Genomic DNA, 27,818 nt, shown 5'->3' on the forward strand with positions numbered 1-27,818 from the left:
ACACACACACACACACACACACCACACACACACACACACACACACACACACACACACGCAAGACACAACACAACACAACACACACACGCACGCACATTCATGCACACACACACACGCAAACACATTCACACACACACACGCACGCACATTCATGCACACACACACACACACACACACACACACACGCACACACACACACTATACCTCTCTGTGCTGGTGATGCGCTGGGACAAGAGCTGCAAGTGCTGCAGCAGGTCGTTGACATCCTGCAAGTACGTCTCAATCAGCGACTCACTCTCCTCAATCAGCGTGTGCTGGACCGTGGAGCCGTCCATGCCCTCCTCAAACTCCTCCGGCTTGGTGCACATGCGCGTCAGGTGCATGTACAGCATCTCCTGGTCGTCCTCAAGCACATCGCCCAGCGCACGCTGCACGCGCCTCAGTGACGCCTCAAGCTCGCTCGCCTCATTCTTGCACACGCGCAGGGAGTCGAGCTCCCGTGTCGTGGACAGCTTGCGAAGCGCGTGCAGTGCATCGGCAACCTTGGGTTCCAGCGAGCGCAGGGACGCCTGTGCCTGCTCCACCACCACGTCCATAAACGTGTCCAGCGCGCGAAACTCAAACGGCGTCTGCTCGTCCGTCTTGAGCGGCAGTCGGCGAAACAGCGGCTCAATCATGCTGTCAGCGCCAAACGGGAGCAGCAGCAAGCACCGGTCCTTCAGAATCAGCGCGTGGTAGGGCGGCAGCTTGACCAATATGACCAGCTGTCGCACGCCAATGAACGGCTCCCCCGACCGCGATGTGGAGAAGTCGAGCTGCCGCACGTCGCGCTGGTGCAGCTGGAACCGGCGACCCATGATCACGGGCTCGCGTGCGAGCGACACGCTGCGACGCCGTGTACGCGGCACGCGCCGCCCCATTCGCCCTCTACCAGGCGTGCCCCCTGTCTCCAGCTGGCTTCGTTGCTGATGTTGCAACGATGCTCGCTTCGATGGTTGTTGTGATTGCTGTCGTTGCTGTTGCTGTTGCTGCTGCTGCTGTTGTTGTTGCGGGTCTTGTTGTTGTTGTTGTTGTTGTTGTTGTCTTCGACGCCTTCGTTGACGCGGGGACCGCTGCTCCTCGTGTTGCTGATCCTGCTGTTCCGGTTGGCTGAATCGCGCTGCTGCTATTCCGGTGCCATTGTTGCCCTGTTGTTGTTGCTCCTGCTGTTGTTGTGCGAGGTGGTGTGCTGCTTCCGTTTCTGCTTCGAGGAGCAGTCTGTCAAGCTCGTCCCTAATGTGAATCACATCCGAGCGAACTGCTTGCTGCACGTACCGCAGGATTCCATGGCGGGTCAGCTCCAACTTGTCGTACAGCGTTGTATTGGCCCTCAGCACCATGATGTTGATCTGACAACACCACGCGCAGTGTGCAGTGTGCAGTGTGTGTGTGTGTGTGCGCGCGCATGTGTGTGTGTTTGTAAAGGAGGGATGCATGACCGATAATGTGAGGCTGAGAATGCCACCATGGAAGTAACGATTCTACAAGAGTTGAGAGGGTCAGATGAATGGCTCATGTGAAGCGCAGATGGCTGCAAGATCCACTCACAAGGTATCACAAGCTCAAGCACACATGAAGCCATACAATCACAATAACGTATACGCATGCACAACCAACACACAACGCAAAGCTTGTTACCCGTTGGCCTGGACGCCCTAGCTGGATGATGGATTCCCGTGGACTGACGGGACGACCATCCTTGGATTCGAGCGAACTGGTTCCCCAAGAAGGCAGCTGTTGCTGCTGTTGTTGCTGCTGCTGTTGTTGCTGTGCATCAGGAGACCGGCCTGCCGCTTGTGACGCCGGGTCTTGTTCGGCGGTGTCTGGGAGCAAGGTTGGCATAGCAAAATCGATTTGAAGTCGCGGAGCGCGCGCCTCTTCCTCTCGGAGTTGGCGCAGCTGCTCCTCCTGCTCATCGCGCGCAGCCTGCAGCAGCTGCTCGCGCAACAGCACACTGGAGGACGCATGCTCGCCGGAGGCACCGCCATCCCCACCTTCTCTGCCTGCAGTCTCGGTTCCCCCATCGCCAAGACGATCATTGCCTCGTGGTGCTGCAAGCACCACTGCGTCGTCATGATCCGCTTCAGGACCGACAGACACGGGGACATCCACATCACCAGTTGTTGACGTCAACGCAGGCGCTGCGGTGACTTCCCTCGCCTCTCTCGACGCAGTGCTGTCGTCACCACCACCGCCGTGGTCACCACCCCTTGGGAACGTGGGGTCTGTGCTGCTCTCGCAAGCTCGACGGTACCCTCGTGCTGGGCCGCCCCGACCAAGCAACACATCATCATCATCATCATCATCACCCATATCCAGCAGCAACGTCCGCCACCTTTCGTGCTGCTGCTGCTGCTGCTGCTGCCGTTGCTGCTGATCATCTTCGTCGCCTTCCATGGTGTGGTTGTTGGCGATTCGCAACAGCACCCACGACTTCTCTATTCGAGTCCTGCGGGCACTTCGAACGCCCCAAGCTTGTCGTTGCACAATCAAAAATGGCTCTTGCAGCGGCAAGGGCGAAACAGAGAGCATTCAGTTTATCAGTGCAAAGACACAGCAGCGACCGACCTTTTGTGTGAGTGAGACGACGTTGTTGTTGTTGTTGTTGTTGTTGTTGATGATGATGATGATGATGATGATGATGATGACAACGAGGGCGACGAGGATGGCAGTGCCACGGGCTGTACGCACGCTCACCCAAAGGTTCGTTGCACGTATGTGTGTGTGTGTGTGCGTTTGTGGTGTACCACTACAAAACACCGCATGTCAAAAGGCTGCCCAGCGCTTCAGCAAGGCGATTCAGCGCTCACAGAAGAAGAACCTGTGTCCACAACGTTGCGTTTCCCATTACCATCACCATCACCATCATCACACCTCAATCTGAATGCACAACCTTCCCACACAACACTACGTGTGACACTTGAACACCATGCACACGCCATCCCTTACCCACACACCACTGACATGCATACACATACACATCACGCACACATCACTGACATGCACACACTCACGCACACGCACTGGCGCACGCAGTGTACGATGCCTTTCCAGCGCCGGGCGCCTGCTGCAATCGCCGCCACCACCGCCATCACAGTCACAGAAGGAGCAGAAGCAGCTCATCACCCCAAGCACCGTGTACTTGAACGGGGAGTTTGTGCCGTCCGACCAGGCCAAGGTGTCTGTGTTTGACCGCGGCTTCCTATTTGGAGACGCCATCTATGAGGTCGTGTCTGTGATCCACGGTGGCATCTTCGACGAAGTCCCACACATGGAGCGGCTGGAGCGCTCCCTGGCCAAGGTTGGCATGCCAATGCCCATGTCACAGGAGCAGTTTGTTCACACCATCCTCGAGGTCGTCGACCGCAACGAGCTGGATGAGGGCGTTGTGTACATGCAGATCACCCGCGGGGCTGGGGACCGCACCTTCACCTACAACAGCCTTGTCGACGCCGGCATGACGCAGAACATTGTCATGTTCGCGCAGCATCTGAACCTCCTCAACGCCCCCGCCATCGAGTCGGGCCTCAGCATCAAGACGGTACCAGACATCCGCTGGCGCCGCTGCGACATCAAGACCGTGCAGTTGCTCGGCGCCTCGCTCTCAAAGACAGCAGCTGCGCGCGAGGGCTACAACGGCATCTGGTTTGTGGACCCAGACACGCACATGATCACGGAGGGCGACTCCAACAACACCTTCATCGTGCAGGGCAACACCGTCATCTCCCCAGGCCTGCACCGCAACGTGCTTCCCGGCATCACCCGCAACGTCGTCAAGGAGATTGTCGAGGCTGCGGAGGGCCTTGAGTTTGAGGAGGCAGACTTTGGCGTTGATGCCGCGCTGGCTGCCGATGAAGCCTTTGCCACCTCCGCGGGCCTCTTTGTGACCGGCGTCACGTCCCTGGATGGCCGTCCCATCAGCGGTAGCAAGGTTGGCCCCATCACCAAGCGCCTGCGCAAGCTCTACATTGAGCGCGCCCTGGAGCACCTCACCATCTCCGACAACTAACCCAACCACGACACAGAAGACGGCATCAAGCAAGTGTGCTGAATTGCTGACGTGCTGAGATGGTGTGTGTGTGTGTGTGTGTGTGTGTGTGTGTGTGTGTGTGTGTGTGTGTGTGTGTGTGTGCGTTTGTTTGTGTGCGTTTGCGTGCGTTTATTTGTTTGTGTGTGTTTGTTTGTTTGTGTCTGTGCATTTGTTTGTGTGTGTGTGTGTGTGTGTGTGCGTTTATTTGTTTGTGTGTGTTTGCTTGTTCATTCGTGTGTGTGCTTGCCACTGCGTGTTCCCCTGCCATAAACAGTTACCCTTTTCTTGGCTCAAACATGGTGGTCTGTGCTTTGTATCATGAGAACAAAAACCGAACATCGCGCACACACGCGCAAGTCCCACGACAGGAAAAATGGTGTCAACGCGTGTGCTCCACCATGCCACGTCAAGCACATACACAATCATGTAAAGAAGATGCAAAGCTCCACCACCAACAAACAAAACAAAGACACACACGCACACACACACACGCTCACACGCTCACACAGGCTACATGGCAGTGTCCTTCATGCCATTGCTGAGAGGAATGTGCAAGAGGTTGGCGGCTCCTTTGCGCTGAGCCAGGTGGCCAATCTGATCAAGCAAAACGCAAGTGGCATTAGCACATGACATTATTATGGAACCGCATAAGCAGCATGTGCGCGCAACCATGCATGTGGGTGCAACCATGCATGTGGGTGCAACCATGCATGTGGGTGCAACCATACATGCGGGTGCGGTCGTGCAGATGTACGGGAATGCACGCACATGCACAAAACAAACGGAGAAAATGGCTGAACCACACCACAGCACAACACAACACAACACAACACAAGACAACACAACACAACATAGCACACCACGAACACACACACATGCGCGCGCGCAATACACTCACCATAGGGTGGCTCGGGTTGCCCTTGGGTTCGGGGACGCGCCGCTTGAGCATGACGCCAAAGCGGTCCCGGTTGGCTTCCTCCTCCTCGTCCAAGCGCTGCTGCAGCTTCTGCCTGCGTTCCTGCTCTTCCCTCTGCTGCTGCTCGCGAAGTTGCCGTGCCTCCTCCTCCATCTTGCGCTGCCTCTCTTCGCGCTCCTCAAACAGCTTCTGCTGCTCCTTGCGCGCCTGCGCCGCTGCCTCGGCCTTGGCTGCGCGCGCTTCCGCCTCCTTGCGCAACTTGTCCTCCTGCTGGCGCCGCTTTGCCGCTGCTTCCTCAATCTCCTTCTGCCGCTGCTGCTCAGCCTCCTCCATCAGCCGCTTCATGCGCTCCTCCTTCTGGCGAAGGAACTCGAGATCGCGTTCACGCGCGGCCTTTGTCCGCTCAAACTCGTCCTTGGCCAGTCGCTCCTCCTCCTTGCGCCGCTGCTCACAATCCACCGCAAACTTGCTCCATTCTGCCGCCTGCACAGCAAAGATCTCTTGCTCGATGACCGCCTTTTGCATCTCGCGTCGCAGCTCCTCCACCTGCCTGTCGTACTCGTCGCTGGGCAGATCCTCCGACTGCTGCTCCTTGAGGCGCGAAAACTCGCGCTCGCGAATGCCGTTGAGGATGTCCTGCATGTTCTTCAGCTCAAGCGGCGTGCCCACCTTCTGCGCGCTCTCGCGCGCTGTCTTCATGCGTGCACGCAGCGTCTCCGCGTCCTTCTTCGCCTCGGCAAGGTTCTCCTCGATGATCTTGCGGTCGTGTTCAAACTGCTCGCGCCGACGCAGCTCCCGCAGCTCGTCGGCCTCCACCAGGCTCGCCTTGCGCGCCTTCTCTGCATCCGCCTTTGCCTACAAGTAGGGAGCAATGGGGCAAAGGGGGTGGGGCCCGGGGCAAAATGGCATGAAGATAACACTTCAAGTACAAGGTACTTGTCATCAGATACTTGTTCAAGCTGATGGCTCCTCACCGTCAGCACTGCCACGCACAACCAATAACACACACACACACACACACACACACACACACACACACACACACACACACACACACACACACACACACACACACACACACACACACACACACACACACACACACACACACACACACACACACACACACACACACACAAATGCACAGGCAGCTGGCTGACCTGGCGCACGCGCTCTGCATCGGCCTGGATAACCTCTTTAGCACGCTCTTGTGCTTGTGAGATTTGTTTGAAGGTGGAATCCGAGGCAGCCATCGATGCCCGCCCTTTTTGTGGCACAACAACAATCTCCACGGCCTCGCCGGCATCCTTGATGAGCTGAACAACATCAGAGTGCTGCATGCCTGCAATGGATTTGCCATTGATCTGGGCACGCATACAGACACACATGCAAGGAGGGAAGCGGGGTCATGGCGTGCAATACCCAACAACAAAACTCGTGAGACCAGCGTGACACGAGAACCAAAGGCTAGACATAGAGACATGGAACATGCCATCAAGCTTCAAGCAGCCAAGCTTGCGTGCAAACATGCAGGCGTGCAAGGAACCAAGCAGCTAAACCAGCCATGATGATGAGCATGAGGAGGTGGAGGAGGATTCAGACAAGAGGTGCCAACGCAGTGCCACCATGAAAACAGACCCTCAAGTACCATGACCAAATGCTTTTGCGCGGGTTCGTGTGCGGAAGCGAGTTGGCAACAAAACCAAACAGCTGTTGACGCACCGCCACAATTTCGTCGCCTGGGTGAGCGCCCGCCTTTGCTGCAGCACCGCCAGGTTGCACGACGCGGAAGAAGTGCTTGTCACCCGCTTTTGACAGGTTAAAACCAAAGCCCTTGTCTGTCCGCACCAGCATGAGGCGAACCTGCCCCTCCTTCAGGCTGGAGGAAGAGATCTGCTTGGACATGCGCCCTTGTTGCTGTTGTTGTTGTTGCTGGTGTTGTTGTTGTTGCTGCTGCTGCTGCTGCATCAGCTGTGTTTGCTGCCGCTGTTCGCGCTGCATGTCCTGCTTCATCTTGGAGACTGATTGCTCATCTGGCGGCGGCTTGCTGAGGGTCTGCAGTTGATCCTTGGACAGCGCTTGTACTTGCAGGCGCAACACCGTTCCTGCCTGCTTCATCAGCGTCACCAAGGCGCTGTGCGAGGCATGGCGCACATCCTGCCCGTTGACCTTGAGGATGCGATCGCCCGGGTTCACGCCAGCCTGATGCAGGGTTGAAAGGGGAGCGTGACAGGGGTTGAAGCAAGGAGTAATCAGGGGTATTGGGCAGTGAAAAAGCAACTAAAGGATGAGCCAGCTGTGTGTGTGTGTGTGTGTGTGTGTGTGTGTGTGTGTGTGTGTGTGTGTGTGGATGTACAAAGCTGAAAACTGGACAACTAGACAATCCTCTTGTGTGTAGCTTGTACGTCCTTTTCACTCTCACTCAACGCCACGTTGTTTTTCTTCAAAGGTTCACACGCTCAAACGAGCACCTCAACTCCCACGTTACCTTGTGTGCTGGTCCGTCGGGCTCAATGACGCGGAAGAAGTGCACGCCGCCCATCAAGGCGAGGTTGAACCCATACCCCTTTGGGCCCTTGGTGATCTCCACGTCCCGTGCTACACAACACCACCAAACAGCCAAATAAACAACAGAGCACAAGGGGGGAATAGAGCATCAAGAGCCAAACCAAACGAAGGAATAGACATATGGTGTGAGCAGTCGAGGAGTGGGCGAACAGACAGACGGACATCCTTTTGCAGGACAGAGAGCGAGATAGGCACACAACAACAAGAGGCGATGCATACACACACCTGGTGCCTCCGCCATGCTTGTTGTTGCTTGCTTGCTTGCTTGCAAGCTTTTTTGTTGTCTTGTTGTTTGTGGGCGGTGTTTGTTGTCGTTTCGACAGCAAAATTGACGTTGATGGCAAAGGCAAATTTACTTTCCCTCCACCACACCCAATACAGAGGCAGGCGGGGAGTGAACCTCACACACAAAGCAGACAGACAGAGAGACACAAGCACACAAGCACACAAGCACACAAGCACACACACAAGCACACACACACACACACACACACACACACACACACAGACGCAGGATGCCGCGCGCAAAGTCAAGGCCTCGCCAGCGAGCGAGGCGAAACAGGGGCAGAACAAACAGGTGGAAGCTGGCGGCGCATCACAAGGAAGACCTCATGGCCGCGTTGGCCATCACAAACAAGGTCATCGAAGCCCTCATGACCCTCCTCGCCATCTACCTTCTCACAGAACTTCACGCCATCCCGCTAGGCTGCAGGCACGTTGTGTTTGTATGTGCTTGTTTGTGTGTTGTGTGTGTGTTTGTTTGTGTGTTGTGTGTATGCTTGTGTGTGTTTGTGTTTGTATGTGCTTGTGTTTGTATGTGCTTGTGTGTGTGCTTGTGTGTATGTGCTTGTTTGCTTGCCTGTGTGTGTGTGTGTGTGTGTGTGTGTGTGTGTGTGTGTGTGTGTGTGTGTGTGTGCAGGTGCACATGTGTCCAAGCCACACTTGCTACCGCTTCCATGGCAAGCGACTCTCCTTGTTGCTCCACACCCACACTCATGTGCGCACCCCCCACGCAACTTCTCGCAAACGCGTGTTGTACTACATGTAGGTTTTTCGACTGCTTACAAGTATGGGTGGAAAAAGGCGGTCAGGATGAGCCAGACTTCTTCGCACGTCCCGTGAGTTTACCATCCTTGGCCTTCACCCACATTCCGCTCATCATGGCTCTCTCCTCTTCCAGCCGTGCACACACATACGCCAACGATGTTTTTGAAACAAACTGCACCTTTGTTGCTTGAGGTTCCTGGCTGTTGCTTCTTCCTTGTATCCGCAACGCCCAAAGTGTGGGCCCCCCTCAACCCCACTTCCTCATCCCCAACTCTCCCCCCTTCCCAAACCAAATACGCACATTCATAAATCGTCTTACGCGACAACGCTGGTTGTGCCTCCAGTGCTCCATCCAGCGTGAGCTGTGCCACTTCTCATATGGCCGCCCAGACCTCTGGCGAGAGGACGCGATGGCTGGCGAACTCTCGCTGGAACTGAACCAGACCTACGGCGCCGTTGCCGCCTACTGCCAGTGCCTGCTGGAGCGCCGTGATTTCCCCATCTTCTGCGACTTCAACCTCAGCCGCGCAGTGTTCTTCATCTACGGCCTGCTGCTCGTGGCGCTGATGGAGGCCACGTCCACCGTCAAGGGGCTGCGACACTACTCCCTGCGAGCACTGGGCATCTTCATGGTCGTCGTGTTGTACATGTCCATCTACATCTACTTCAACGCCGCGCAGAGCACGTGCGACTCGTTTGAGCTGATGGTGTCGCTGCGCGTCATCAACGCCATCTGCTATTCGTCGTTCTTCATCCTGGCTGTCAGCGGGCTGCTTGAGCTGCACTTCTGGGTCAGGGCATTTAGGAAAGGGAAGACGGAGGAGCTCCTGCTGGACCTCCAATCCAACAAGGCCATCGCAAACTAGTGCCGGCGGCCTGCGGTGGTGCACACGGCATCGTGACGCAGGCGATACAACGTCACCATTTCTTGCGTGCCTGTGTGTGTGTGTTTGTGTGTGTGTGTGTGTGTGTGTGTGTGTGTGTGTGTGTGTGTGTGTGTGTGTGTGTGTGTGTGTGTACGTGCAAGTGTACGTGCATGTGTACGTGCATGTGTACGTGCAAGTGTGTGTGTGTGGCCTTTGGTGTGATTCTCATGTATGATTCTCAGGTGTCCGACTGCGTGTGAGGGTGGCTGTCGTATTGCCACCTTGTTGCATATGTAGATCCAAGCAAATAGCGTGCTTGATGCTGTCGTTGTGGTGTTGCGCCCCCTCCTCCTTCTTCCCCCCCCCCTATATCCCGCTGATTTTACGGCGTATGCCAATGAATGCCATCACTGCCTGTCCCCTCCCACTGCCTCCTCATGCTTCTCAAACCCCCCCCCCCCCCTTTTGTCGATTGCACGATTCTCGTGGTGCGTGACATGCTGCTCGCCCCTGTGCTGTTCGCCACGTGTCCACCCCTTCCGTCACATGCGTTTCACCAACGCTGCCTGGTCTCATGGGTAATGATGCTGATGTGACATTCATCATTGTATGTAGCTTGGAACCCATTACACGAACCCCCATTTTCAACTGGTGCAAGCGAAGAGTACGTCGGAGGGAAAGAGGGGAAAGAGATAAGCGACGGACACATACCACACACACACACACACACACACACACACACACACACACACACACACACACACACACACACACACACACACACACACACACACACACACACACACATGTCAATGGGCAGCGGCTAGACGATGACGGTCCAGCCCGCACTCTTCAGTGCATCAACGACATCAGCAGACACCTGCACAGCACCACCGCCGATATGGACCTCAACACGCGGCAATGGCGGGGCGGCGGTGGCTGCGTTGCACACGGAGGTGATGGGGTTGTTGCGCACGTCCACGCGCTGCAGACTCGAGAGACCTGACGATGGTGGTGGTGATGTTGCCGGTGATGTTGCCGGTGATATTGGCGGTGTGATTAGTCATTGCAGAACCGAGGATGATGTGAGAGGGTGGGCACACAGATGTTTTACACACACACACACACACACACACACACACACACACACACACACACACACACACACACACACACACACACACACACACACACACACACACACGCACACACACGCACACCTTGAAACCAGGCCATATCCAGCGTGGAGATGTGGTTTCCGCTCGCATTCACTGATTCGACTCGTGGTAGCACACTCAGGCTGTTGCAGAGACCAGAGACGGGGGGTTGTGGAGTGTTGGTGTGCGAACAGTGTTTGTGACACACACACATGCACTCACTCACACACATGCACATGCACTCACTCTCACACACACACATGCACTCACTCTCACACATACAGACATACACACATCACATCACACACCGTGCGAGGGTTGTGAGAGCATTATCGCTGACATCGACGTATTTGGCGTGACATGCAGACTCAATGCCGTCCAAACAAGAGAGATGAAGGGAGGACAGCGAGAGCGTCGTGTCATCGTCAGCCTCACTCAACTGTTGAGCGATATTCAACCTGAGAAAAATGGTTTGTGACACAGGCAGGGGCAACGACAGACAGCGTATCATGGATGCATGAGGGAGACACAGATCTGACATGGACCACGACAAAGCACGCTCATTGTGCTGCACATAAGCACAAACAAGGACGGCGAGCATACAAATTGTGATTGATGTGTGTACACATGTAGAACGAAGCAGGTTCACCTCACGAACGAACAAACACACACGCAAAAGTTTGCAAGCAGCAAGTGTTCAACCACACAGCCAACCACACAACAAAGCAACACAGCACCTGCTGCACATTTCTCTGTAGAATCCGCGCCTGAGAGGATCAGCCGTCTGCAGCTGCGTGAACCATTGCAGACACAACCGCTTCGTGTCGGCGGCATCTGGCACGTGCGTCGTGTACGCATACGCGAGCGTTTGCAGACACGCGCGCATGTCCGTCTCGGTCAGATCCTATCAGGCCGTGCAATGCGATGCAATGCAATGTAATGCAATGGGGTGCATGGATACAATGGTGTTGTGGCGCGCGGTGTTGTGAGCTGCTGAGCGAAATTGATGCAGCTATCGATACACACTCTCGAGCCTGGCACCGCCCCACCCATACACCCACACACACACACACACACACACCCACACACACACACACCACACACACACACACACACACACACACACACACACACACACACACACACACACACACACACACACACACACACACACACACACACACACACACACACACACACACACACAAACCAACGCACCGCCAAGAGCTCCAGCAGCATGTCGACGACGCCCTGGACGCGCTCGGGCAGAGCAGTAACAGCAGCAGCGGCGCTCCGCCACAGCCCATCCTGGCGCACCTGAACGCAACGTGTTGACGCGGGAGGCGAGATACAATGGTCACGTATGTGTATGTGTGTGTTTGTGTGCGTGTGTATGTATGTATGTGTATTGATGGGGCCAACGATGCCACTGGTGCCATCAAACATCGCAAGCGCATGAGAACAAACCAAGAGCATACCTCAATTGCACCTGTCACAAGTGGTGGTTGTGACCCATCACTGCCATCGCACTCCTGACGCCGTGGCGCAAAGGCAACAACGGAAGGTGAGCAGTGATGTAAGGCAAATCGCAAAGTGAAACAGACAAGAACATCCCAAACAACACCAACAGACTTCGTGGTCTCACGCCACCACATCCTCACCACCACCATCAACCCACCGCTGCTGTGATGGTGACAGCGGGGCAGTGCTCTGCGAGATGGAGAGTCCACACGGCGCCAGACCGCCCAACGCACGACGACGACTGCACACACACGCGCGCACCGCCATCATCGCCGCTGGTGATGGTGATCGCATCAGCCACCTGGAGCAGGCACACAGGACAACGGGCGGAGAGCGTGTGTGTGAATGTGTGCTTATGTGCATGAGTGCGTGTGCGTGCATGTGTACGAGAAAGTGTGTGGGTGAATGTAGAATCAAGCGAGAATTGCAAAAGATTACACGCACACGCACACATGTGCGGCAGAGAATGCCCACCTTGACGGGCTGATCACAGACAATGACAAGTGTGCGGTTGTGGAGGAACACAACGCGCGGGCGGGCAGGTGCGGGTCCTGTTTTGTGTGTGTGTATGTGTGTGTGTGTGTGTGCGTGTGTGTGTGCGTGTGTGTGTGTATGTGTGTGTGTATGTGTATGTGTATGTGTGTGTGTGTGTGTGTTCGAGTGTTGCGATGCGGCAGCGCGGTGATGTATGGCAGTGTGGATTTGTGATTGCAAGACGCAGGCAGAGTGCGATGCTTGAAATTAAGATGAGGAACAGTGCAGACGGGTAGGTGTCATCGAGGAAACACGGAAAGATACTGGCATCAGATACAGTCGTCATGGCACTGCCGTGCTTGACACGTGACGCACGTGGGGTGAGCAGCCATTGGAGGTAGATCCAACTCGACTGGTCAACGGGATCAATGAAAATGGGGTCCGTCACCAGCGCAAGCTCTGTACACACACACACACGCGCGCGCGCGCGTGCGCAAAACAAATTGGGAGATGGCAGTAAGTGTGTGAGAAAGTGTGAGTGTGTGAATGTTTGTTATGAGCATAGTAAGAAGGAAAACTGTGTCATAGGCCACCTGCATGCAACAGGAGCATGTCCCAGCACGCAGTTGTCCACGCACACACACACACACACACACACACACACACACACACACACACACACACACACACACACACACACACACACACACACACACACACACACACCTTCCTTCCACACAGCGGCAGGAAGTTCGAGGCCAAACTGCACGCTGTGCTCCGCCATCAGCAGCTTGCTGCAGCCAGAGAGGAAGAGGTTGCAAGAAAGATGTGCACGTGTACGCGCATGAGAGAGAGAGAGAGAAGCGAGGGATGTGTGTGTGTGTGCGTGTGTGTATGTTCATATGTTGAAAGATGACTCCAACAGCTGTGCGCTCAGACCAAGAAGCGGCGTGACGTATGTCATGTGCGTGTTTGGGCCATCACTGCCAGATGCATGACAGCAACAGCAGCAAAACAACACCTTCACAAACAGCAACTGCGCGGTGTTCCCACCTGCGGTAGTGCCACGCAGAGTAGTTTGAAAAGTTCTCAACAACTTTGTCCTACCAACAGCGAGATGGATGGGGATGATGATGGATGACGTGAAAACGACGCAAAACCGGGGCTCCCGTTAGCCTCATGAGGCCACGAATCAACCCAGTACACCCACCCCCAAACACACACACACAGACACACAGACACACACACACACAGACACACACACACATACACACACACCCCCTCATAATACCACGTCAGCTGCAACCTTGGCGAATTGCTTCTCGTCAATCTTGGCTTGCGCCTCAGGTGGAATCTGCGAAACAACAAAGCGGCGGTAGTCCCAGCAGTGGACTGCACACGCACACGTGTAAGTGAGCGTTGACTCTCTGGATGAGTGTGGCATCAAGAGGAAACTGATTGCACACGATGATGCTTGAAGACAACATTGAACACACAAACACACCACATACACATACACACATACACCACATACACAAACGAACATAGCACAACATGCGTTTGGTGCACTCCGAGACATAGCAAGTGTACTCACAGTTGCGCTCATCAAGGCCAAGGTAGCGCGTGGTGAGGGCAAGCTCCTGCTGCAAGACATCTTCCCCACCAACTTGCAGCACGCACCAACGCCGCTGTAACCGACATAACCATCACAACACAGACACACACACACAGACACAGACACACACACACATGCACACATGTGAAGGAACAACAGCATGAGATCGGAGGCACTTCAAATGGCAGCAGAAAAGGCCCTAGACAGAAGAATGAAACCATAGCGTACACAGTAAGACGGCTGCTTACATGGTGCCACGCCGAATACGACTTTGGGTTGCGCTTCAAACAAGTGGTGGACAGCTGCAACTCCTCCTTAATCTTCCCAGCATACTCCTCTTCCGTCCTGGCGAGCAAGCGTGTGGTGGTTGTGACGATGACGATGGGGATTATGATGATGGTTATGATGATACAGCAGAACATCGCAAGTGCACCATGTGTGAAGTCGAACACCACACAAGGAAGCACAGTGTCAGGTCATACAAGCGTGTGTGTCAGCGTACATGTCTTTCTTGTTGTGGAGGAGGATCTCGCGGCGGTAGTTGAAGAGCGTAGCCACATCCGGGTTCTGCTCAAGCAAGCGGGCCGTCATGTCCATGGCCTCCGGTGCATGGCTTCCTTCCGCCCTCTACGTGTTCGCACGAGCGCGCCAGTTATTCGTGCATGAGCACGAACAACGCACATGCGCACGCACGCAGGAAGCAAGCAAGGTAACTCATACACACACGCTCACACGCTCACACACTCACACACTCACACACTCACACACTCACACACTCACACACTCACACGCTCACACACTCACACACTCACACACTCACACACTCACACACTCACACACACTCACAATCACACTCACACACGCTGACCAGAGTGAAGATCTTGTTTTTGACAGCGGCAAACTGCTGGGCCTGCTTCTGCCGCTCCTTGCGTTTGATCTCCGCCTGCTCTGCAGACGTTCGCACCTTGACGCGTCCATGCTACACACGCATGCCATGCAGTCGCGCGCGTTGAGGTGGGGTGAGGTGAGGTGAGGTGAGGTGAGGGCATGCATGCGCGCTGGGGTCGCCGTGACATGGCACAGCAAACGCACAGACCCACCATCTCCGCTGTTGTTGATGACGAGGCGGACTTTGCGACAGCACATAAATCGCATGTCACCACCGAGGACAGCAGGAGGCATGGATCCTCTGGACGAACGGCAACAACATGAGCGGGTGAGCAGGTGAGCGAGTGAGTGTGAGCAGAGGCAGATGCAAGTGTGTCTGTGTGTGTGTGTGTCTGTGTCTGTGTGTTTGTGTGTGTGTGTATGTGTGTGTGTGTGTGTTTGTGTGAGCGCGTTGTGTGTGTGTGTGTGTGATTGTGTGTGTCTGTGTCTGTGTTTGTGTTTGTGCCGGAGTCTGTGTGAGCGCGCTCCTCGGTGTTGTGAGGCACTGTTGTTTCTCGCATCCACTTCGCGCATGAATGTTGCTTATCTCCTTCGCTTTTACCCGACGCAACTGTGACAGGAGATGGAGGAGCTCCGGCACACCTTTCCCAAGGTGTTCAGGGCTGTTCCTCTCAAGGAGGCCGACGCCATGCCAGACACAAAGACGGTTCGTACGTGAAAGCAAAAGTGAGATTGGGCGTGGTGACGGGAAGTTGAGTTAACGTTGCTCATGGGCACGTCTCTCACTCACTCACACATACACACACGCACACACAAACGTACACACAAACACACACACACACACAAACAAACAAACCCATACAAATACACACACACAAACAAACAAACAAACTCATACAAACACACACATACACACACACACACACACACACACACACACACACACACACACACACACACACACACACACACACACACACACACACACGCATGCGTATTTGCAGGTGGTGCTGATTCGCCATGGACAAGGGCATCACAACTTGGCGGCCATTGAAGCCGGGCACGGTTGCACGTGTAAATACGGCGTGCCAAGCAAAGAAACCCCGTGCCCATACATCAACGAAGACCTGGTTGACCCAGCACTGACAGAGAAGGGCAAGGCTGAGGCACAACACGGCGCACAGGCGCTGCAGCGTGCCATTGAGGAAGGCCACCACGCCCCACTGGACATGGTGTTCGTGTCCCCACTCAAACGCACGCTGCAGACTGCAAGCCTTGTGTTCCCTTCCGAGAAAGCCCGTCCCCGGATGGTCGCTGTGGAGCACCTTCGCGAGCAGCTCGGCGTCCACCACTGCGACATGCGCAGCCCCATCTCACACGTGTCGCAGCACTTCCCGCACATCGACTTCTCCCACATCCCCAGTGACCACGATGCCCTCTGGTCGCCTCGCCGCGAAACAAAGGCAGAGCTGGCCGAGCGCGCCACCACCGCCATGCGTCGCGTCTTTGATATTGCCGACGCCAGCACCTCCCCTATTGGTATCGTGTCGCACTCCTCGTTTCTCGCAGCACTCGTCAACATCGTTGTCGACACCACCGCTTGCGAGCACGTTGCTGCCCCCTTCGCCACAGGGGAGGTGCGCTCCGTTGCGCTGCAGCTGCAAACCAGTTCCAACATCGTTCCACGCCCACTCCCTCACAACGACGATCACAATAACCACTGCGACAGCAAGGACGATGCCGACGGTGGTGGTGGTGGTGGAACCACGTAGGCAATGTACAATCAAGCGTCTGGCTGCCAGCCTTCAGTTGCCTGTCGCACGTGTTTCTGTTGGCAGCTTCGCCAAACGAAGCGGGTTTCATCCTGTTTGTGTTCTTCATCACACAACACGGCACATTCACTTTGTGCATCGTGTGCCGTTGTGCGCGGTTCGCATTTCAAGTAAACAACATCACATTGCGCGCGAAACGAAAGCGTACAACACCTCTGTTGTTATCTTCTTCGGTGCGTGCGGCGCTGTGTAGTTTGAACCGCCTCATAACAACCATCAGCCCAGATCCAGAGAAGCGATAAGCAGCATGCATGGGCTGGGAAAGAATGGTAACACAGAGGGTGCCACAGACGGTTGGCAAGGTGACAAAACTGAATGCTCGCAGGTAACACAATGGGGAGGGGCAAATTAACAAAACAAGGCAGTCGTGCGTGCGTGCCAAAGGGCAGCCAGCGTTGCAGGGAAAGGTAGGAGGCGGCGGAATAGAAACGTCGGGATACAGAACAGTTGCGAGACTGCATGCATGCAGGCAAGAAAGAAAGGAAGAAAGAAAGAAAGAAAGAAAAGCGCGCCGGCAAACGAAAGAAAACAAGAGTGTTTGTTCGACTGAACAACTGAAAGACGGTCAACCGGTGGGGTGCGAGCGATGATTGCCACAGTGTGACCATCACAAGCATCCACACTGCAAGTGCAGCATTGTGTCTCCACACACACACACACACACACGCACACACACACGCACACACACACACACACACACACACACACACACACACACACACACACACACACACACACACACACACACACACACACACGCAGTCACGCAGTCACACGTGCGGCTTGTGGGGTGCACGTCGTCAAGCCAACACACCCAAAACTCAGAACTCCGAGAAGGGCTTGACGAAGATCTGGAGGTTTTTGTGGACGGGGTGGTCCACGCCCTGACCGCACGTGCACGAGCTGCCGGCAGAGAAGCAGCGATGAGATGTCGAGCGCTCGTTGGTGGAGTATGATGAATTCATCTGGACGGCACCTGCAGAAGATAAGCAGATACTTGGCTGCCAAAGGGAGTGCACAGATAGCTTGGCTGACACACACAGGTACACACACATACGCACGTACGCACAATACGCACATATGCACGCAATGAGTTGACTCACTCGCGGTACTGGTAGCCAGCGCCGTGCAAGACCTTGAGCCAGCCACCGTCAGCCCCCGTCTGGTCGCAGAAGCCACGAAAGACATTGTCGCCAGCGCGAAGGTAGTATGCCTGGCTGCGTGTCAAGCCTGTTGAAAGGACAGTACTGCACGACTGCGCTGGACTATCCGGAAGCAGACCATCCACAAGGTTCACAGTGGACTCGTCCAGGGGTTTCACCCAAATTGTGAAATCTGAAAATCACATAAAATGTAAAACACAAACAAACAAACAAACAAACAAACAAACAAACAAACATGTATTCTTGTGAGGTTGATTGTTGCGAATCAATCGAAGAGAAGGAAGATAAAAGTGTTCATGTGTGTGCGCACAACTGTGCGTATGCATGTGTGTATGTGTGTGAGACTGTTTGTGTGTGTGTGTGTGTGTGTTAGTGTGTGTGACTGAATGTGTGTATGTGCTCCTATGTACACTGGAGGTGGTGTTCGTTGCGACAGCTCACCCTTGTGTGGTGGATAGTTGGAGCTGCTGCCGCAGGTACATTGTGATCCTGTCGGCGTGACCATGGATTGGCAGAGTGAGCAGGAGTGCATCTCATTCGGGTGAAGTTAAGAATAATTCAGCCGTCATAACACCACACAGCGTACCAACAGAAGAATACAGAGCAGGAGCAGAAACCCACACACACACACACACACACACACACACACACACACACACACACACAAACAGACCTGCGCTCATGCAGCGACGGGAGTTGTCGCTTGGGCCATAGCACGTGTAGTGGTTGTCACTCCCGCGATGCCCGAAGAAGAACCGGTTGCACGATTGATCCAAGTCACCACTGACGTAATACGTGTCAAGCAGGTTAAGGCCGCCGCCGTTGTCATACCCGCGCATGTCCCCCGTGTTCCAGTTACCATCACACTCGGCAAGCGTCGGTGCAAGGCAGTGAATGTGCACTGAAGCAAAAGCGGACGACAACAATGTACCAAAAGGAAACCCACAGGGTGTGATAGTGAGATTGAGCACAAAGCAAACACAAGGTATGCCATGCGTACAAGCAGCTGCCAGCACACACACACACACACACACATATGCAACACTCACATGTACGCACACACACATACACTCTCACACACACATATTCAGGCACACTCACACACACACACGTACTCACATGTACGCACGCACACACCTACACTCACACTCTCACACACACATACTCAGACACACTCACAAGTACACAAGCACACAAGTACACCCATGCAAACCAAGCGTGGTTCGACGCACCTTCATCCAGTGCGAGACCAAGGTCTATTCGCGTGTCCACATACGAGTGGGGCGTGATGATGTACAAGTTGTTGTTTGTGCAGCCCGACTCGATCTTCCACACGCGAAAGTCAGAGGCTGACGACTTGATGCTGTTGATTTGCACGTCTGAGAGCTTGCTGAAGGATGACACGAGGTCCTTCGTGGCAATGTTGCCCACGGATCCTATTTCATGTATGACACACACGCGCGCAAACCAAGGTGAGGCGTTGCCGGGCAATGACAGCCTCTTGTCCGAGGCCTTACTTCATTGTCTCCACATCGCTTCAGAGCAGCGCATGTGTACACACAGACTTCCAAGACCATTCTCGAAACAGCATCGTTATGGCCTTGGCCTCACCACTGCAAACACATATGCACACACAAACCTGTGCTGTCATCGGTCCAGCCCACGTAGTTCTGTCCCGGATACTGAAGCACCTTCGCCCACTTGCCGCCATCGCGCTGGAAGTCACAAAACGCCTGTGCTCCCAAAAGTGGCACATGACGAAGATACTCATCGTTGTCGTGAGCGCCACCGATACAAAAACACAGTCACAGATGCACACACACTCTCTCTCACACACACAAATACACACACGCACTCATTCACTCACTCACTCACTCACTCACTCACTCACAAATTCAAACACACACACACACAAATACACACACGCACTCATTCACTCACTCACTCACTCACTCACTCACTCACAAATACACACACACACAAATACACACACGCACTCACTCACTCACTCACTCACTCACTCACTCACTCACTCACAAATTCAAACACACACACACACAAATACACACACGCACTCATTCACTCACTCACTCACTCACTCACTCACTCACTCACAAATACAAACACACACACACACCGTGAAAACGCCGGTGGAGGTGGAAAAGTAGTAGACGCCGTCATCTTTCGATGTCACTTCGCCGCAGGTGGATGCAGGGGAATCCGGAACAAGGCCACGGCTCGATGCCTGCAGGCAATAGCAACAGCAACACAGCACAAGAAAGAACAACGCACACGCACACACACGCACACACACGCACACACACGCACACACCATGAGCTCAGTCAAGCTCTTCTTGACACCATGCCTTGTCACTTAACGCAAATCTCGCCTGAGTGTTCAACCTCGCGTGTGAGAGACATTGACTGTCTACCTTTTGGAAAGCTGCAAAGTCTGCTTGCTTGGACAGGATGGTTGAGATCTGGCCTTGGACTTGCAACAGCGTGTCTGCTTGGCTGGTCTGTGTTGATTCGCTTGCAGAGAGCTTTGACGTGAGCTCGCCCACGACGCCACCCATGCCCTCGAAGAGCGTGGATACCTCCTGGCTCAGCTCGCCGGTGGCCATGCTGGCCTCCGCGGCGGCTCGGTTCACATGCCGCTGCACATCTTGGATGCTGTCTGTGAGGCTGGCGTTGACGCCATCCAGGGACGACCACGTGGCGGCGAGAGACGCGTTGATGGCAGCGAAAGAGCGGGCAATGGCCGCCTCCATGGAGCTGAACCGCGGCACAAGCGCATCCGTCACCACCTCGCTGGTGGTGGAGATTTCGGTGCGCAGCGCGCCCTCCACGTCGGTCACGGTGTCGTTCACGCGCTGCACGTCGCCCCTTCAAAGCCAGCGTTGGCAGTGTTGACAAAAACGCCCTTGATGTCCGTGACGCTCACGGGATGGTCATTGTTGTTGCTGCTTGCCGTTTTTGGTCTGGAACACAAATGTCGTTGCCAGCCCTGCAGGTACAGCGTGCCGTTTGCGGGCCCACATCTGCGGGGGCTCCATTTCCGTTGTCGCTGCCGGCAGTGCCGAAAGCATTTCCCGGCAGGTCTGCAATCACCCTGCGACACTGCCCGGGAACCCGAACTGACAGTTTGAGGGTGGCCGTGCCAGGCCGAGGAAGCCTGGTGAGGCCTGCACCACGTTCGTCGGCACGGTGGCATTGCTGTTGGCAGCAGCATCGGTGTCACACGTGTCTGCCTCCCTGTGCATTTCACAACACCAAGAAAATTGCTCCCAGTACCCCAGCACGAGTGCCAGCAGCACCGACACGCGCGCAGTCACGCCACACATTGTGTATGTGTCTGTGTCTGTGTCTGTCTGTGTCTGTGTGAGCAGCTGGTTGCGGTGGGGAAGGGGCAAACAACAAAACAACAGCTTGCTTCTTGCTTGCTTGCTTCTTGTGATTTGAAAACAAAACTGAAATCAGTTCAAATCGGGAGCTTTTGTCAGAATTGCATTTCCTGATCAGAGGCCACACAGAGCAACCTGCAGCAGCCAACACCAACATCATCAGCATCGGCACAAGCGTCTGTGCAGGCTGAGGTGCTGCAATCGTTGATGGCACTCGTGCGTCGCCACCATGCACTTGCTGCAGCTGGCAGGCACAACAGGGTGGTGATGGCGGCGATGGTGGTGATGGTGAAGTGGCATCGGTGCAGAAGAAGCAGCACGTGCAGCGGCAACAGGTGCCGCGTCGCAGGATGAGGGATTGGGGGTGGCTACACACACACACACACACACACACACACACACACACACACACACACACACACACACACACACACACACACAGAGAGAGATGAACACACCACGTGCGGGTAGCCGAGGCGTCAAAGGAAGCGACGGTCACGGCAACATTGAGGGAGGAGATGGTAGTGAGGCCAAGCTGGATGGTGTACTCGATCTGGCACCAGGGGCCGTGCAGCAATGGAGGGATGGTGTTGGCAGCAAGGCGCAACGAGGGAAGGCGCACACACAGAGGGGAAGGACGGAAACAAAGGGCGGAGAGAGAGACACGCGCATGCACACACAGCACATACACACACAGAGGCACAGCACACAGACACGCAGCACACAGCAAAGAGACATACACGACACCTTTTGCACAGCGTTGATGCAGCGTTGGGTGGATGCGTTGTAACGGATGGTGCAATCACCATCACATCCACCTGTAAAGGCAAAGCAAGGGCGGGAAAATGTCATGCGGGGTCATGTGAGGTCATGTGAAGTCACAGACAATGAGACACTCATACACACACACACACCAAACACTCCTCACACACACACCAAACACTCCTCACACAACACATCACACACACAGACACATACACACAAACACTTCCTTACACTACACACACACACACCACACACAACACCACATCACTTCCCACTTCCTCCCTCCTCCTTCCCAAGGTCTCGACTGACTGTAAGAGATTTGGATGTTGGTTGTGATGCCTGTGTATGTTGCAAGGACCGCGGCGTCTGCTGGGACCGGCACATCAAGGTCGCCACCAGGACTGCACATTGCCCAAACACGCTCGGCATCGTCTGCCGCTGGGATGATGCGGGTGCACGTGCCTGGCGCAGACGCAAAGAGGCGCGTTGGATTGCGTGGTGCACCCCCCTTCCTGCAGCGTGTCGGCGGGAAAAGGCAGCGGTGTGAGCGTCGTGCTGTCCTGCGTGATGTACACGATCGCGCCATACGTGACGTAAAAGGGGAAAGGGTCTTGGCGTGGGATGGTGTTGCGTGGCGGAATGAAGATGGCCTCCTCCGGCGTGTACTGCAGCGTCTCGAGGCTGAAGGATATGGGGTGGGGGCGTGCAGCGTCTGCGAATGCCTGGAACGCGGCGTCATTGAGCGGCGTGCGCGGCTCCCTGAACGAGATGCGGTCATTTGTGTTGTCGACCAGCACGCACGCGATGCTGCTGCCCTCTGCTGCTTGGATGGCCTGGTTTCTGCCCTCGTTGGTGACGAAGAAGTCGTCGTACACGCACCTGCGCAAGGGCTTGATGTCTGGCGTGTTGCAGTAGGCAAAGCGCACTTTCACCAGCGTCGTGCATGACGGATCACAGCAGCAGTTTGCGTTGCACTCCGCCGTGAGATCGCATGGGCACTCGGCAAACGAGGATGCGCATGGATCTCAGCTCCGCACCTGCGCAAACGCGGGCGGCGTTGTTGTTCAAGTTGCTGACAGTGCACTTGTTAAGTTGCTGTTACTGCAGCTGTTGTGGTGGTCGTCGTCGGAAGAGTGGTGGTGGTGGTGGGTGTTCTGGGAAGCTGCAGGTGCAGCCATGGGCACAGCAGCAGCAACAACAACAACAGCGACAAGAACAGCCACCACAGCACCTCTGCGGCACATCGATGCACGTCGAACCATGGCCGTGCCCATACGGAGACAAGACAGAGACAGTCCGCCGACGACACAGCAAAGCAGACAACTGCTGTTGCCGAGGAATCATGGAAATCATCTTCATTTTTCGGCCTGTGGTTTGCCATTTTCCCTCGCTCGGTTTTTCAAAAACGAAACACCACCAACATCAACCACCACCCGCGACAAGACAACAAGACAATCGCAGACACTCAAGATGACAGCCGCGCAGGCTTCGACACCGGTGAGGCCATCTGACAAAGTGTGGTGGGCCATTGAGGGCTGAGCAAGCGATGGAGAGGGAGCCGTTCAACGTGCCTTGCAGCACGCAGCATGTGCAACGGTGACGGCCCAGCATCACTTGTTGTCGAAGCACTTGCCTGCTAGCACAAATGCGCGCGCTTTTTGAGTTGCTCACACATGTACGCCTGCACACACGCACACACACACACACACGCGCGCACATATGATGGACGATGCAAGGGAGAGGATTCAAACAACAGTACCGCAATGTCCACCTCTCAAAAGGGGAAAACCAAAGAGCCTGAGCTCATGACAAGCCTGTCGACAAACGACGTGAGTTATTGTTTGGGTTGTGTGCGAACGTGTGGCGATAGCCCGAGAGGGCGCGTGTATGAGTGTCTGGCTATGTGCATGTACATGTGCGCACCTGTGTATGTGTGAGTGTGTGCACCTGTGTATGTGTGAGTGTGCACCTGTGTGTATGTTTACGTTTGTGTATATGTATGTGTGTGTGCATATGTGTGTGCATGTGTGTGCGTTTGAGTGTGCATATGTGTGTGTGCGTGTGTGCACTCGGAAACCATCATCAACACGCTCTTGGCGCCAAAATTGTCTACGTGCACACCAGCCATAATCTCACTTTGTGGGCACCTGCTGTACTTCGTCCAATCGACCCGCCCTTCTTGCTTTCAGGCTGGCGTTCTTGCGCGCGCATATCTGCAAGCAGCAACAGACGAGTACAACAACCTTTTGGGGGACGCTCAGCTAGGCCCCGACTCAGACTACCAAACCTCTGTTGAGCAGATCAAAACAATCGCCGCCAAGTACAAGCTCAAAGCCTTTCCTCTGTCACCGAAATCTGAGGCACAGCAATACGTCAAGAGCTTGCTGGAGAAGCCCTTCACCGACAACATCAAGGACCTGCTCCAGCAAGTCCGCAGTGTGCTGGATGAAACGACGCCGACGCCACAGGTGACCTTGAGGGTTGCAAAAGGGTTCCTGAAGAAGCTTGACAACGTGACACGCAAAGGGCTGTCCGAAGAGCAACGGCAGTTTCGACAAGGTGCGCCTGTCTCACTCTGCCTTGAATGTGCGGCTGTGTTACCAAATGAGCTGATGCTTGTGTGTGTGTGTGTGTGTGTGTGTGTGTGTGTGTGTGTGTGTGTGTGTGTGTGTGTGTGTGTGCATCAGTGTTGTTAGATTACTGCGAGCAGCCCTGTGCATGAGCACCCTGGTTGACTGACACGTTGCTGGCAGATTGTTTTGAACTCATACTGGCTGTTTGGTGTGGTTCGTGGCAGATTTGGAGTCAAGCGTAACCCCCAGCAGCGCTGCCAAGGAGAAGGAGAAGAACAAGGATTCGGCCCACAGAACAGTCTATGCGCAGCCGTTCTCTGCCGAGCTTCTCTGCCCCAACTGGCACCTGCACAACGAGGGGTTTCAACGGGCAGTCGATCAGGGCACAAAGAGGGGTAAGGTCGTTGTCGAGCATGTGTTTGCTTGCTGTGTACACGTGTACATGTGAGCGTCCTTTTCACGAGAGAACGTGGCATGTGTGTGTGTGTTTATGTGTCGGTGTTGATGCATGGTGGTTGGGTCTTTGGCACTCGTGCGCGGGTGTGCTGGCACTGGAAGGGAATGTCTCTCTGTCGCTCACACCAACGCTGCACCATGCACGCCCACCGCACTGCAGGCTTTTCTGGCGTATTTTGCACGCCAGAGACGCGGTTCAACGACCGCATGAAGATACCTCTGCTCAAGGCTTGTGGTGATGCAAAAGTGGACGTCAAGAGCCATGCATCATTTGAGGCCGACACCGCTGTTGTCGCCGACTATGTTGTGCGTCTGATGTCAAACCTTGACTTCTACCCGCTGTTGCTTGAGCTCAAGACCGATGGCAGCCAGCCGACGCAGGATGCTGCCAAGGCGCAGGTGCTGGAGTACGCATCACGGGCCATCAAGTCTGCGGGGCCGCAATGGCGTAAGTTGAAGGGGTATTTGTTTCCCTTTGCCATCACCGTCTGCGGGCAGAACGTGTCCGTGTACGCGTGCACGCTGGGCGATGAGGTGCACGGCAAGGAGGCCTTTCCCAGCGTCCTCCACACAAAACTTTGCGACACCAAAGTGAGTTGCCACCGCATGTGCGAACAGAGAAGAAGGGTGTGCGTTGTGTGTGTGTGTGTGTGTGGCACACATGCTCCTGCGCGTGTGCATGTGCAGTTGCTATCGACTGGCTGTCGCCTTGTATACTGCTAATTGTCGTTGGACATGGCGCTCACATTGGTTTCCTGTGCTGTGGACTGTAGTTGGAGAAACTCGGGAATGTCATTGAGTGGCTGCTTGACAAAGAGCACATGGCGCATTACGAGAATATTGCCGCCATTGCCCAGGTAGCCGTCGCAGGAGTGATTTGATGCCCACTTACTCTGTTGCCTGCTTGTCTTCTTGCTGTCTTGCTCGCCTGCTGTCTTGGTATTCTGCCATCATGACACACCTCGCACACAAACGCATATGCACACACAAATCCTGTGTGCGTGCGTGTATCGTCTTTCTTTCGTTCAACAATCAACAATGATACTCACTTCCGCACTCGCACACACACACACACATACGCCATGGCACAGGGAAAAGGGAGCGGTCTCACCTCCATTCTGGAGCACAGAGTCTGCAATGTGTCATCTACAGCTGACGGTGGTGCGCGCAACAACAGTGGCAACGGCGACACCAACGACAGCGCTGATGGGGATGTGCAGAATGAGGAAGAGCGCGACAAGGCAGCCACGCAGACCGACACAGCAGACAACGGCAAGGAGGGGCATCAGCGTCAGCAGCTTGCGGTCACCAAAGCAGCACGGGCGAGGTCTGCCAAAGTTGCCACGACATACGAAATGTGCGTCTACAAAGGCGATGAGGATACGGTCACGGTTGCATTGGTGAACGGCGAGGTGTTGAAGGTGTGCGGCGGCCACGAGATTGGCGCTGCCAAGGAGGCTAGCAACGAACGGAAAGGCTGGCAACACGTCTATCCAGAGGAAACGGTGAAAGTGCACGAGCGGTCACGCCCCGTGTTTGCCTGTCCCGACCTATCGAAGCATATAACGGGCGCGGGCACCGACGGCAAGAAGGCGCTTCTTGGCACGGGCATCAAGGACGAAGCGGGGCTTGCGGCCGCTGCTGAGTACCTCCTCCGCTTGTCGGAACGGGATCTATGTCACCGTGACATTCGCTCGCACAACATCCTGCGCAACGGCTGCATCGTCGACTTTGGTTTCCTCTGCAAGGCTCGCTCGCGGGATGAAGCACAGGCCCCCCCTTCGTCGCTTCCCGAATCTTACTCCACGCGGCTGCGGGAGCGCCCTCGCAAGTGGCTGCTGCATCACGACGCAGAAGCGATTCCTGCAGACGTTGTTCTGGATTGGGAATCGCTGCTGTTTGCATACGTATTCTCCTCCACTTCTCTCTCTGATGCCATGTACCGGTTGCTTGAGGGCAAGGCGTTCCTGTTGCAGTGGCTGGAGGCCAAGTTGGCCAAGTTGGACAAGGACGAGAAGCAGGCGACAGCAGCTCTGCAGGACAAGAGCGACTACGACAAGAAGAAGGAGACAGCAGCGCTGCAGGACAAGAGCGACGACGACAAGAAGAAGGAGGAGACAGCAAAGCTGCTGCGCAACATTATGCAGCACATTGCTTGCGCGTACTTCTAAATGGAGTGCGCTGCGTGTGTTTGTGTGTGTGCGTGTGGGTGGGTGGGTGTGGGTGTGGGTGTGGGTATGTGGGTGTGGGTGTTTGGCTTGGACAGAGTGGGAGAGCGCGCACGTGTGTGTATGAGTGCGAGAAGGTTCATGTGTGTGCGTTGTTTGAATGGATATGCGTGTGTGTGTGTGTGTGCGTGTGTTGTGGGGCTGGAGACGATGATGGTTGCTTCCCTCTCTTTAAAGCGACCCTCGAGCAGTGTGTTCTTCGTGTTATGTGTGTGAATTGTGCTGCATTAAATGGCCCTACGCCGTGAATCCTCCTACAATCAATCGCACACACAT

The 27,818-nt window shown here is 55.0% G+C and overlaps 8 protein-coding genes across 8 annotated transcripts in view; 4 read left to right on the forward strand and 4 right to left on the reverse strand.

Annotated features, from left to right (window-relative positions):
• The window catches only part of PTSG_04919 (uncharacterized protein), a gene marked incomplete at its 3' end in the record, with an annotated part of 3,363 nt that extends 843 nt beyond the window's left edge, over positions 1-2,520 (reverse strand). The window contains exons 1-2 of the mRNA XM_004994179.1: positions 1,678-2,520; positions 205-1,388 (exon numbers count right to left, since the gene is read on the reverse strand). Of these exons, the coding sequence (XP_004994236.1) occupies positions 205-1,388; positions 1,678-2,436 (1,943 nt within the window). The 5' untranslated portion in view covers positions 2,437-2,520. The remainder of the gene's footprint in view (positions 1-204; positions 1,389-1,677) is intronic.
• Positions 2,521-2,802: 282 nt separating this feature from the next.
• PTSG_04920 (aminotransferase class IV) lies at positions 2,803-4,048 on the forward strand (the record flags this gene model as incomplete). The annotated part of the gene is made up of 2 exons (XM_004994180.1): positions 2,803-2,862; positions 3,137-4,048. 2 exons carry the CDS (start codon positions 2,803-2,805, stop codon positions 4,046-4,048), a joined length of 972 nt encoding a protein of 323 aa, XP_004994237.1.
• Positions 4,049-4,346: 298 nt separating this feature from the next.
• PTSG_04921 (uncharacterized protein) lies at positions 4,347-7,867 on the reverse strand. The gene is made up of 6 exons (XM_004994181.1): positions 7,779-7,867; positions 7,474-7,583; positions 6,708-7,187; positions 6,146-6,349; positions 4,968-5,840; positions 4,347-4,663 (listed from the first exon to the last, which is right to left on the reverse strand). The coding sequence occupies exons 1-6, from the start codon at positions 7,792-7,794 to the stop codon at positions 4,580-4,582; spliced, it is 1,767 nt and encodes a 588-aa protein (XP_004994238.1). The 5' UTR covers positions 7,795-7,867; the 3' UTR covers positions 4,347-4,579.
• A 127-nt stretch (positions 7,868-7,994) lies between these two features.
• Positions 7,995-9,583, forward strand: PTSG_04922 (uncharacterized protein). Its single transcript, XM_004994182.1, has 3 exons — positions 7,995-8,265; positions 8,602-8,671; positions 8,945-9,583. The coding sequence occupies exons 1-3, from the start codon at positions 8,069-8,071 to the stop codon at positions 9,464-9,466; spliced, it is 789 nt and encodes a 262-aa protein (XP_004994239.1). The 5' UTR covers positions 7,995-8,068; the 3' UTR covers positions 9,467-9,583.
• Positions 9,584-10,289: 706 nt separating this feature from the next.
• Positions 10,290-15,336, reverse strand: PTSG_04923 (uncharacterized protein; the record flags this gene model as incomplete). Its single annotated transcript, XM_004994183.1, has 17 exons — positions 10,290-10,468; positions 10,687-10,766; positions 10,932-11,081; positions 11,361-11,527; positions 11,842-11,940; positions 12,102-12,155; positions 12,302-12,445; positions 12,619-12,695; positions 12,994-13,077; positions 13,345-13,412; positions 13,672-13,721; positions 13,910-14,010; positions 14,213-14,306; positions 14,482-14,578; positions 14,736-14,860; positions 15,102-15,212; positions 15,334-15,336. The coding sequence occupies 17 exons, from the start codon at positions 15,334-15,336 to the stop codon at positions 10,290-10,292; spliced, it is 1,683 nt and encodes a 560-aa protein (XP_004994240.1).
• Positions 15,337-15,383: 47 nt separating this feature from the next.
• PTSG_04924 (phosphoglycerate mutase) lies at positions 15,384-17,089 on the forward strand. Its single transcript, XM_004994184.1, has 3 exons — positions 15,384-15,449; positions 15,741-15,827; positions 16,126-17,089. Exons 1-3 carry the CDS (start codon positions 15,387-15,389, stop codon positions 16,891-16,893), a joined length of 918 nt encoding a protein of 305 aa, XP_004994241.1. The 5' UTR covers positions 15,384-15,386; the 3' UTR covers positions 16,894-17,089.
• A 685-nt stretch (positions 17,090-17,774) lies between these two features.
• Positions 17,775-23,305, reverse strand: PTSG_12226 (uncharacterized protein; the record flags this gene model as incomplete). The annotated part of the gene is made up of 16 exons (XM_004994185.1): positions 17,775-17,856; positions 18,057-18,288; positions 18,558-18,605; positions 18,790-19,017; positions 19,349-19,552; positions 19,756-19,849; positions 20,254-20,361; positions 20,549-21,002; positions 21,061-21,217; positions 21,259-21,371; positions 21,676-21,764; positions 21,975-22,073; positions 22,268-22,338; positions 22,595-22,797; positions 22,874-23,164; positions 23,241-23,305. The coding sequence occupies 16 exons, from the start codon at positions 23,303-23,305 to the stop codon at positions 17,775-17,777; spliced, it is 2,538 nt and encodes an 845-aa protein (XP_004994242.1).
• A 372-nt stretch (positions 23,306-23,677) lies between these two features.
• Positions 23,678-27,524, forward strand: PTSG_04927 (kinase subdomain-containing protein). The gene is made up of 7 exons (XM_004994186.1): positions 23,678-23,782; positions 24,022-24,114; positions 24,475-24,844; positions 25,083-25,253; positions 25,475-25,905; positions 26,088-26,171; positions 26,406-27,524. The coding sequence occupies exons 1-7, from the start codon at positions 23,756-23,758 to the stop codon at positions 27,483-27,485; spliced, it is 2,256 nt and encodes a 751-aa protein (XP_004994243.1). The 5' UTR covers positions 23,678-23,755; the 3' UTR covers positions 27,486-27,524.
• The last annotated feature ends 294 nt before the right edge of the window (positions 27,525-27,818 follow it).

Source organism: Salpingoeca rosetta (genome assembly GCF_000188695.1).
Source record: "Salpingoeca rosetta unplaced genomic scaffold supercont1.11, whole genome shotgun sequence".
NCBI classification, from domain to species: Eukaryota; class Choanoflagellata; order Craspedida; family Salpingoecidae; genus Salpingoeca; species Salpingoeca rosetta.